At 46.5% G+C, this 12,344-nt stretch overlaps 1 protein-coding gene across 1 annotated transcript in view; it reads right to left on the bottom strand.

Annotated features, from left to right (window-relative positions):
* Positions 1–10,741, bottom strand: part of Drc1 (dynein regulatory complex subunit 1) — a 28,794-nt gene extending 18,053 nt beyond the window's left edge. Inside the window, exons 1-3 of the mRNA XM_051181747.1 lie at positions 10,498–10,741; positions 2,782–2,869; positions 1,937–2,049 (exon numbers count right to left, since the gene is read on the bottom strand). Of these exons, the coding sequence (XP_051037704.1) occupies positions 1,937–2,049; positions 2,782–2,869; positions 10,498–10,652 (356 nt within the window). The 5' untranslated portion in view covers positions 10,653–10,741. The remainder of the gene's footprint in view (positions 1–1,936; positions 2,050–2,781; positions 2,870–10,497) is intronic.
* Positions 10,742–12,344: the final 1,603 nt, after the last annotated feature.

Here is a 12,344-nt window from a genome sequence, read left to right as displayed (position 1 = left end):
GGAGTCCAGGGCTAACTCGAAAGGAGAAGCTGATGAGCACCAGCAGTCATCTTTCTCTAGCTCTTGGCTTCGGCCATAGCGTGACCAGCTAGCTGCCTCAAGCTCCTGCTGACATGACATCCCTGCACGATGAACTGTAACCCCAAAGTGAGCCCTCCCTTCTCTAAGCTCATCTGGTCAGGTCTTTTGCCCAAGCATCAAGACCAGTGACAAAGACAAAACCTCTTCTTCATAAACGCCAACCCTGATTTAAAAACAAGCCAATGCTAAACCTGCCCGTGCATTTGCATCAGGCCAACTGGGCTGGGTGAGGTGAAGACACACTTAGAATTATTGCAAACAGCTTAGATTCAGACCCTGACCTTACAGTGAGTGGACTCAAGCCACTTGACCTCCGCAAGCCTCATGCTCCTCCCTCTGGACAATGCAGACAATGAAATATCTACCTTGTTGACTGACCTTTGTGTACCCATTGCTGGGATTAATAAAATGACACACTATTTGGGGACTCAGTACATGCCAGCCACCTCACAAGTAGTACCTAAATTCTTTTTGTTGAGTGTCTTGGATGTAGCCCAGGCTGGCCTGGAACTCAATAGGTATTCCTGAGTGGCTTCAAAAGTGAGGTTATGCTCCTGCCTCATCTTTCCAACTGCTGAGATGAACACAGGCATGACATCACACCCAACTCTTAAAGCCTTATGTGTGCTTTCATGAACACCACAGCCTCAGTGGCTGGTCACTCCCCTTCCATCACCAGTAACAAAACCAGGAGCGCCTTTTAGAAATGCCAGAGGCCCTGTTGGGGTTGAGGAGCAGTAGAGAAACTGGCATCAGAGCTGAGGCAGTAGCTATTCTGAATATGGTGGCTAGGACCACACCATCCCTATAACTCTCTATGTCACCAAAAAGAGCACAAACAAAAATATCCTATAATCACATTGCATACCTCCACTATCCAAGCTAGGTCACAATACCTACTACAATTTTTCTTTTCTAAAATATGTTGCTGCATATGTACATAACACTGAGCTACCTGTGAGTCTGGTCATTCAATTATTTAAATGGGTTGATTTTTTTTACCCTCCCCTCTCCACTCCAAATCTTCACCATCATGTTGCCTTGAAATGGCACCTCTAAATGCCAGCCACAGTAATGTCATCCTTCAGCATGACTTCAGGTAATGGTCCTGTAATGTCACGCTGTTTCCTGGGGTTTTTACTACCATCAGAGGAGCCCGGAAGAGGAAGTGTATAAGGACACTGTCTCAATGTGCTGTTTTATCTGAGCCCTAGCCACCTCTACAGAGAGAACACTAGGGGGCACTCGAAGCCCAGGTTTCCGTCGAGCCATAGGAAAAAAAATCTGTTGGCAGAGGTGGATATTGACTTCAGGTGAATGTGGCCCCTGTGGTCATCATTTGCTTCGTCAGCAACGCCTACTCAACAAGGTACACCTGTAAGAGTCATTCCAGAGGCTGCTGGCACCATCTGAGTCACCTGCCACTCCCAAGCACATTTTGAGATTGCATGCCTCTGCCTAAAATGCCTACTCAACAGCTGAAACTCTACTTAGCCTTTCCAGCCCAACCTAAAAGCCTGCTGATTTCCCTCTGACCTCTGCAGAGAAACCCTAAAGCTTCCTTGCGTGTCTTCCTGCGGTTCTTTACCTTCATCTCAATTCTAGAACAAATTATGGTTGAGTGTTCCGTGTTAATCAGAGGAAGGGACAGGTGTACCCTTTCATGCCCACACAGTTTGGGAACACTTGAGGAAGGGAGGGGGGAGACATGGGGTGGGGAAAAAAGAAGGTGATTCATGAGGAGCAGAAAGGAGGTTTCATGAGACAAAGTAGGACAGATTTTCATTCCTAGGACTCGGAACCTAAGAACTGGCACACGTTGGCAGTACGGAAGCGCAGTTGATGCCTCCCTCACCGCTGACGCTTCATCTCCTCTTCTTCGACTCTCCTATGGATCTCTCTGATGTCTGTAGCCACCTGGATATTTGTCACCAACTCAGTACCACAGAGTAGGAGTTTAGTCAATTTCTGAAAAACAAGGAGAAGCTGTTAAGCTAGAACATTGTGTAAAGAGTTTGGAGGGCTGATGACACAGCTCAGTGAGTAAAGGTTCTTGCTGCCAAACCAGATCACTTGAGTTCAACCCCCAAAACCTACACTGTAGAACAGACTCCCACAAATTTTCCTCTGACTGCCACATGCACCATGGCATATGACACCCTGGCCACATGAATAAATAAAATGTAATTTTACATTTAAAAAATTAAGGCTAGGTGTGGTATTGCATGCCTTTAATCCTGGAACTCAGGAGGTTGAGGCAGGTAGATCTTATTTTAAGGCCAAGCTGCTCTACACAGCAAATTCCAAGCCATTGCTTTAGGATCTCTGGTCTGTACTGCCCTGCCCGCTCAGCACTAGCATGGGGTCTCGGGATCTGAGCTCCAACCCTTGTGCTTTGGACACGACACTTGAAACACTGAGCCATCCCATTTCAGTTTGTTTGTTTTTAAGAGAGACTCATACTATATCCTAGGCCCATCTTAAACACATAGCAATCCTCCTGCCTCAGTCTCCTGGATGCTGTTCCCACAGATACATGTCACATTTCCTGACAAGAACCCACCACAATCTGAGAGCTCACTCCTAGGGAACCCCCCAGGTGGACAGACTCCAGGTCAGCCCCATCTAGGGAGAGAGGCGCAGTTTCTGCCTGCAGTCAGGGAAGACCAAGCTAAGGGCTCCGCTGTCGCCAGCTCGTACCAGTCTGCTCTCCTCTTTCTGTTTGTAGCTTCTGCTTTGGTCTTCCACACTCTCCTTCTTTCCGTCCAGATACTCTCCAAGGGCCTCCCTGTGGCAGAGAGATCAAAGCCGGGCCCTGAGGGTCATGCTGTCTTTAAGTGCTTAGTCTACTGATAAAACAGCCCACTTGGATTTTTTTTGGGGGGGACACAGGGTCTCACTATGTACCCCTAGCTGTCCCAGGCTAGCCTTGAACTTGAAGAGACCTACCTGTCTCTAATCCCAAGTGCTGGGATTGCAGACATGCATCATTATGCCAGACTTAGATAAACTTTTAAATAATAAAATTCTAAGAACTAGAGACATATCTTACCTAACATAAGTAAAGCCCTAGGTTTGATTCCCAGAATCACCATATACACAATTATAATAAAAATGCTGGAAGTATTTACATAGTGAGTTCTAGGACATCCAGAGCCAGAGCTATATAGAGACCCTGACACACACACACACACACACACACACACACACACACACACACACACACAAACAGGCTGTGGTGGCACCTGCCTTTAATCCTAAATTTAATCTAAATGCAAGGCCAGCCTGGCCTACACAGTGGAAACCCTGTCTCAAAAAAAAAAAAAAAAAAAAAAATGAAAAGCAACAAAACCCCACACTAGGAGCAAATGTAGGAGAATGGAGAACCTTGGCACATCCAGTTTGTCTTTGAATAAATCTAGTCAGGTGAACAAGACTTGAGTGCTATAAATCGCCCTGATGGTTGGAATTGTCAGTTTCCAGAACCTGGAATCACCTGGGAGATGGGTATCTGGACCATATATGGAGTCTGTCTTGACATAGCTACCATGGGAGAATCACCACCCACCATCCCTGGTTGGGATCTTTGTCTGTTGTGAACTATGAGGAAAAATCACCAAGATGGTGCCTGGTAGCTGGCATCTCCTCTTGTGACATTTGTCCACATGGTAATTAGCAGCTGTGGGTACCAGCCGATGCCACCTTTCACCTTTCTGACTTTCCCTTTCTCTGAATTATTCCTGTAGGCTTCACCTGGGGTTCCCCAGGAGGGAACAGGCCTACAAGGTATGGTCTTTGTTGAGAACAAAACCAGCCATTTACTCTACAGTGTGGTCACATTAAGAGAAAATTCCTTTCCTGCCTTTACCATTGCTCCTGTCAGTTGACCTTTCCAATGCATAGCTGGGCCTGGACCTTTGGAACCCCTCAGTACAGAACCCTAGCAATCCAGTTACATCCTGTCTTAGTTAGGGTTCCTATTGCTGGGATGAAACACTATAACCAAAAAGCAAACTGGGGGAGGAAAGGGTTTATTTGGCTTAAATTTCTATGTCACTGTTCATCATTAAAGGAGATTGGGCAGGAACCTGGAGGCAGGAGCTGATGCAGAGGCCATGGAGGGGTGCTGCCTACTGCCTGTCCCCATGGCTTGCTCAATCTGCTTTCCTTCTTCCTTCCTCCCTTCCTTCCCTCCTTTCTTCCTTTCTTAATATTTTCTACTTTTTAAAGGTTTGTTTATTATATATACAGTGTTCTGTCTGCATGTATGCCTTCACGCCAGAAGGGGGCACCAAATCTCATTACAGATGGTTGTGAGCCATTATATGATTTCTGGGAATTGAATTCAGGACCTCTGGAAGACCAGCTAGTGTTCTTAACCACTGAACCACCTCTCCAGTCCTCAGTCTGCTTTCTTATAGAAGCCAGGACCACCAACCTGGGATGACCCAACCACAATGGGCTGGTCCCTCCCCCATCAATCATTAAGAAAATACCCTACAGGCTGGCCTGCAGCTGGATCTCATGGAGGCATTTTCTCTTGAGGTTCCCTCCTCTCAAAAGAGTGTAGCACGTGTCAAGTTGACGTAAAACTGTCCAGCACACATCCCTATTCTCACATCAGAGTAGAAAAGATTTTAAAAGGTTGAAAATACAGGTACCATTTACACAATGTGTAACAATCTGGGCATAAAGGACAGTTTGGTAAAATTGACCAAAATGTGAAATTTGTTTACTCTCCTACTAGCCCTCATTACTAATTTTCTTAAGTTTTCACGGGGACATGAATACAGAGACACAGTGATAGCTGCTGTTACATCAATGGGAACATGAAACAGTCTCAGGTATAACAGCAGTTGACTTCTTTATTTTTAAATGATGTACATGTGTGTGTGTGGCGGGGGGGGGGGGGGGTTATTGTGACAGTGCCCACAGAGTCCAGGAGAGGGTGGTGAATCCCCTGGAGCTGGAGTTTCAGGCAGTCATGGAATACCCAATGTGGATGCTGGGAGCCAACCGCTGGTCCTCTGCAACAGTGGTATGTCAGCCACCTCTCCAGTCCCAGCAGCCGCAGCCGACTGAAGTAGCTTACACAACAGCAACAGAAAGAGCTACTTAGTAGCTCAGAGAAGGATAGGTGTAAGGTCAAGTAACATGGAAAGCAGAGCACTCTTGGTATTAGGCTGACTCTGAGCCACAGAGTGGGGCTGTGTCCACATTCCTGCCACTGCTGGCAATATGACAAACAGAAGAAAGCAATGACTTAAGAAAAGGGAATCCAGTTTGTGAGGACTTTTCCTCCTCCTCCCCCTCCTTCTCCTCATTTTCCTCCTCTTTCTTCTCCTTCCTCCTCTTCTTTTTTTTTTTTTTTTTTTTTTAACCTAGTTACTGCATAAAGTTTACAAATGGCATAAAACAGACACTTAGGGCCTGGAGAGATGGCTCAGCTCTTAGAGGGAGTACTATGCATTATTGTCCATTTTTACAATGTTCTTCCCCAGACCTTCAAAAGACCCTGGAACCCACAGTGACCTTGGAGGGAGGAGAGGGGAAAGAGACAAGGGTTTGGGATTCTCCAAGGAGGCAGCAGGCAAATAGCTTGCCACCCCCCCCCCCCATGCTGCTTACTACCAAAAGGCCTCCCTCACTCCCAAGGCACAAGCCTTCATAAGGGTGAGTGGCTTTAAGAAGGAAGCTGTCAGGATTCCAGCATTCATTAGGAAACAAGGAGATCCCTTCATTGGCCTCAGCTCCACCCACTCTGTTCAAAGTCCACCGCTGCCCATTTTTGAGATAAGAAAGCTTAGAGTCCCCACTGGGCTCTGAGTCTTATCCAAATCCTTCTCAACAGTCCTTCCGCTCAGTTTCCTTATTTGAATTCACCCTTTGCTTTCTGGAAAGAACACTAATTGTTCCCTTCATCTAGGACATTGCCAGGCTAATTTACCTACATTCCCCAGGCCCACCTCAAGCATCCTACATTGGCTATCAGTCATTTAATTAATAACCAACTCTGTCTAAATACTTACAGCTAATTCCTGGAACAAAGATCAGGGGTTCAGAAAGGAAAGTGACTGCTACAAACTCTCACCAAGTTTCTATTTCAACCCTTTGCTGCTTTAATTCATCTGTTTTGACATCCTGGGCACTGAGCTGACTAATATGGTGGCCACTGACCACACTAGTCAATCGGCCCTTGAAACAGAGGTGAGTTCAAAGCACACAATACAGGGCTGGAGAGATGGCTCAGTGGCTAAGAACACTTGTTCTTGTCTGGCCCATCCATGAAGGCAATACCTGGTTCCAGGAAAGATCATAAACTGAGACCACCCAGGCACCACTCAGAAACAGACCTAACGGGAAAATACCTAATGTTCCAACCATTGTAGATAGGATCATCAGATGTCCCTTAGCCCAGCACACACCCATCCCCTTTCACCAAGACACCCCTAGACAAATGTCAGTCAATCAGGGTCCTGAATCTTAACAATCCCTCATTCCAACCTCTGCTATGATAAAACTCCACCCCAACTGAGCTCGAGGCTCTCTGATCATGCCAATACATTGGTCACACGGAGGGTCCAAGTTCAAACTTGAATAAAGGCTCTTTGCCTTTACATATGGGATTTATTTGAGGGGGGGGGATTCCATGATCTGGGCATAACAGCTCTCATAGAGGACCTGGCTTCAGATCTCAGCACCCACCTGCCTTGAAATCAGCCACAACGCTAGTTCTAAGGATTCGACACCCTCTGCTGATCTCCTCAGGCACAAGGCATGCGTGTGGTACATACACATTCATGCAGACAAAGCCATCATATAACATAAAGTAAAATTAAATAAATCTAAACACAAAAACCATCCACCAGGGGCTGGGAAAATAGAAACACTGAGGACCTGAGTTCAAACCTCCAGCCTCCAGCATCCATAGGAAGCTAGGCATGGTCATACTCTGCTGTCCTGTTTTATTTTGTTGGTTGGTTTCTCTGTGATAGATTCTCCTTATGTAGCTCAGGATGGCTGGGAACTCTTGATGCATCTGCTTCTGCTTCCTAAGTATTGAAGTTACTGGCATGTACCACAACCCCAGGCTCATCTGCACTGTGGAAGCTTGTAGGCACTTCTCTACTTTGCATGGACCCTCACTCCCTCTCTTCCTCTGTTCCTTCCTTTTCTCCTTTTCTTTCCCTTCCCTTGCTCTCCTCTCCACTCCCTTTCTTCCCTTTGTGCTGGGAATTGGCACATGATTGATCACTGAGCTACACCTTAGCTGGAGTAGGCCTACTTCCTTCATTATGCTGAAGAGTTTCTTTATGATTATTATTTTATGTTAAAGGTGTTTTGCCTGCAGGTATGTCTGTGTACCATGTGCCTGCCTACTGCCCACAGAAGCCAGAAGAGAGCAGTGGATCCCCTGGAACTGGTGTTAGAGACAGTTGTGAGCTGCCATGGGGTGTTAATCACCCAGGTCCTCTGAAAGAAGAGCTTGACTGCTGAGCCGTTTCTCCGGGCCTCTTTCTTGTTTTGTTTTGACACAGGGTCTCACTATGTAGCCCTAGCTGGCCTGGAACTCCCTATTTTGACAAAGCTGGCCCTAAACTCAGAGATAACGACTTGCCTCTGCCTCCTGAGTGCTAGGATTGTAGACATGTGCCACCACATTGATGGCAACTATTTCTTTTATTTTCCGTTTGTTTTTTTTTTTTTCTGTTTTTCGACAAAGGGTTTTTCTGTGTATCCCTGACTATCCTGGAACTCATTCATGTAGATCAGGCTGGCATCAAACTCACAGAGATCCACCTGCCTCTGCCTCCCTAGTGCTGGGATTGAAGGCGTGTGTCACCACTGCCTGGCTGACAACTATCTTTTTTTTTTAATATCATTTATCTATTCGTGTGTGTGTGTGTGTGTGTGTGTGTGTGTGTGTGTGTGTACTTAAGCTTAAGCCATGGCACACATGTGGGTCAGAGAACAACTTTCAGAAGCTGGATCTTGCTTTCTGCCTTGTTGAGGCAAGGGAGAATAAAACTAGAATCTCAGAAGAGATTTTAGTTACACATACATACAAGTATGTGAACATTCAAATTCCCCCAACTCAGAGACAATAAAGACCATTTAGAATTATTTCACTCCAAATACCCAATCACTTAGAGACTTGAAATATAGTATTACTATAAAGCAGAAAAAAATTTTAATATTATGACTAATATGCCTGATGTGGTAGCACCCAGTGTCTCCAGTACTTGGGAGGCTGAGACAGGCAACTTTCAGAGAGTTCAAGATCACCCTAGTCTATACCGGGAGGTAGTAGTGCAAGTCTTTAATCCCAGCCCCTGGAAATCAGAGACAGGCGGTCCTCTGAGATTGAGGTCAACCTGGTCTACAGAGTGAGTTCCAGAACAGCCAAGGCTACACAGAGAAACCCCATCTCAAAAAAGGGGGGGAGAAAGAGAGATCACCCTGGTCTATATATTTACAAGTCAGATCCTTTCTCAACTTCTGTACCCCAAAGGTATAACAAATGCATTATGTTTAGAGTATGTTTACATTACGCATACATTATGTTTACATTAACAAAGAGAGCTGATAGCACCGGGACAAGGACCTCCGAATTATGATCTACATGGGCCGTTTCTGTGGGCTGATTCTTTGGCTACTAAAGATTACTAAAAGACAATTCTCTCCTCAATCTGAGACCCATTTCCAAATGCCTAAAGGAAGTCTCAATTTTAATATCTTACAGTGTCCAACTTTGCTTCACGTGTTCCAAACCCAATCGTTAACGCCCTGCCTCGCTGTCCCACCAGCGTCTTGCCACCATCACCCTAGTTCCAGACACCGCCACCTGCTGTCCTCCATGCTTCACTGTCTTCTGCTCAAACAGCCAATCAGGAGCGTCCATCAGTTCCAACTGCTTCTCTCTAACCCACCCACAGAGTCCAGGCCGATCCCAGTCACCCAGAACCAGAATACCTGCCTCCTTCCTACCTTGTCTCCTTGGTTACGCTGCTGGCCCCTTTACACTGCTGCCCAAACAGTGAGCAGAGCAATTTGAAGGTGAAAGTGCTGCCCTTCCCACTGAAAAAGTAGCCTTTATTTTGTTGAGGCATTATCATACACCCCTATCAATCCACTGAATGCCCCAGTGGGTGCTTTCTCGGCTTCAGGTTTCTAGCTGCCTGTCGTTACGTCCCATGTCCGTTGTCTTCCTTTCTCTCTTACTGTTCTTGTCACAGCTCACAAGGTGCTACCTATTCCCCTGGTCCACTGTAATCTGTCCTCCCTCCCTCATTAGAGTATAAACTTCCTGAGGGAACTTTTGTCTCATAAGTCACCAAATCCCCCGTATCATTGTCAAAGCCAGAGCATGATCTACAGACAGTTTTGGAGATGGTTAAATTTGGCATGATTTGGAGCCAAACAGAAGGTCAGACAAGAGTCCAGGTCATCTGTCCACCAAGGAAAGCAGCAACAGACACACCGAGAATGCCCAGTCCCTGAACCAATACCAATTACAACAGACCTATTAACTAAAGAGGTGGAGGTGGCAGGGTTCCAGGAGGAAGAACAGGAACAAATGGCAAATATGTACTGTAATGATGCCTATAGCCCCTCCCCAAAGGACGGATGGTGAAGAAAGAGGGATACCCAGACAGTTTTAGGACTATTAAAACAAGATTTGAATTGCCACTGACACCTAGAGATGCAAACCATCACCATGGCCTCACCCAACCAGGATGAAGACACGCAGGCACCAACATTTTATGCTTCTGCTGGATCTGTACACTCAGCCAGTGGCCATTTTTCTGCTCACCAAAACTAAAACTGATAAACTACTTAGAAGTTGAAGAGCTGCCACATTAGGTCTGGGTAAGAGCTCTCACAGTGTGGATGTCCCTTCGACTGTGCCTAAGCTAATAAAGACTTGGTGGCCCGCTTCACACTTCCTAACTCACTGGTCTGGCACTCAAAATACCTGGATGGATTTTAGAAAATCATTATCAATTCCTGCAAGCACAAACAAGTAGTTGTCCTGATCTTTGCTACAGTAGATTAGCAAGCATGAACAGGGGTTCAGTGAGTGTGGCCACTAATTGAAATGAAAGCGTTTATTTTACTTTTATTATTTTATTTTATTTTCAGGAGACAGGGCCTTACTATGTAGACCAAGCTATCCTTGACCTCAAAGAGATCTATCTGCCTGTCTCTGACTCTCCAGTACTGGGAGATTAAAGGCATGAGCCAACACGCCTAGCTGTCCCAAAACTCACTGCTTGAATATTCTGGAAGAAAACGTTTCCTGCTCAAACTTTGAGCACACCCACTCCTCACTGCAGGGCTCCCACCCAGCCAGCCCCAGGTCCCGCCCCGTGGTCAGGAATCCCCACCATACCACCACCCTCCATCACTGCTCACCGCCTCCGGGCTTCCTGTCTGGCAGCAATGCGCAGTCGCCGAGCTTGGATGCGCTCCTGCGGGTTATCCGAATGCACCGAGGGCCCGTGAATCGTGGTGACCAAGTGTTCTTCGCCATTCTGCTCTATGACCCCAAGGTTTCCTGACGGATTCATGGCAGTGGCCTCCTGCCCACCGGCAGCTCCACCTGGACCCGCAGCCCTGTTGCTAGGAACAAGCCGTTGCCAGGGGAAGGCAGTCACCTGACCTACAGCTGGAGCAGGCTGCGCGCGCAGCTCTTCTGGAACAAGTGGGACCGACCTGTATCACTTTCTGACTCGAATGACCAAGTCATCATCCACTGACTAAATTAATATTTCTAAAATGAAAACTCCCCCTGCTACATGAAAAGCATTGTGCTCTATCTAAGGATGGTGGCTTCCTTTCCTCAAGCAGAGTGTAGAGTGAGTGTAAAGCCCACTGCGGATTTTGTTTGTTCTTGTTTTTTGAAGCGTGAACCCAAGTACGAACATCAGCAGCAGCGTCTCCAGCAGCCAGGAGCAGAATGGTTTGGGGGAAGGAGCCTAGAACACCACCACTCTCTCAAAGCTGAACAACATTATTCGTTAGGCACAGCATGTCCCCTTGCCAACAAAAGTAATGTTCCTGGGGTAGGAGAGCAGGCTCAGCAGGTGACGTCTCTTGCCTAGGAGACTGACCACCTGAGTTCAATCCTTTGGATCCACACTGTGGAAAGAAAACCAGTTCTGACAAGTTGCCTCTGACCTTCACATACTCACATACTACAGTGGCACTCGAGCACACGCCATACGTGTAAAGGTCTTCATCAAAAAATAAAACCATCTGTCGGGTGTTGGTGGTGAACCCCTTTAATCCCAGCACTCAGGAGGCAGAGGTAGGTGGATCTCTGAGTTTGAGGCCAGCCTGGTGTACAGAGTGAGTTTCAGGTCAGCCAGGATTACACAGAGAAACCCTGTCTTAACACTTCCCTCTACCACCACCACCAAAAAAGAATTAAAACAGTGAGTGGGGCTTGTGATGCAGCCCAGTGGTAAAGGGCTTGCCCAGCCCAGCAAGTGGTAGGTGGGAGGGAGCCTCGGGGACAGGACACACATGACAAAACAAAACAAAACAAACAACCAAAAAAAAGCCACCCTTGTAATCACAGCACTCAGACTACATAGTCAGTTCCAAGTCATCTTGGGCTACAGATGAAGCCCTGTCTCTAAATTAATTAATTAAAATAAAAACTGTAAAGCCCTACAAGAAGAGGAGGAGGAAGAGGAGGAGAAAGAAGAATTAAAAACCCTTTTACCCAGACATGGTGGTTCACATTCAGCCCTCTAGGAGGCTGAGGCAGGGAGACTGTAAAAAGTAACAGGCCAGCCTGGGCTACATTGCAAGACACTATCCCAAAAGCAAGTGTTTTATTTTTATAGCATCGGAGATTGAAGGGTCAGGGTCTACACATGTTGGATGACAGCCCTGCCACTGAATTGAGATTCCCATCCTTACAGCTATTTAGGCTAAACTGTACCAGTATCACTCTGACCAAGCAGCCCATGGGCAGCTAAAGAAAGTTACTAGAATACAACCACTAGTCCTGGGCTTGCCCTGCCACCTTGGACAAAGCATAATTCCTTGAAAGCTATATCCTTCACTGCCAAGAAAGCATTTACTGTCTTGTCTACTTGACTTAAAGGTCAAGCCAAGAAGATAAGCCCTTTGTGACCAAGCCCTGCCAAGAGGCAAGCAGAGCCATTTTTTTCTATTAATGCATTTTAAATATGTTCTTCAAGTCCAGAAGTGGCAAGAACAGGGGCAGCTGCTTCTATGATTTAGGGCCT

This window comes from Phodopus roborovskii, unplaced genomic scaffold (genome assembly GCF_943737965.1).
Source record: "Phodopus roborovskii unplaced genomic scaffold, PHOROB, whole genome shotgun sequence".
Taxonomy (NCBI): Eukaryota; Metazoa; Chordata; class Mammalia; order Rodentia; family Cricetidae; genus Phodopus; species Phodopus roborovskii.
This window is presented reverse-complemented; position numbering and strand designations above follow the sequence as displayed.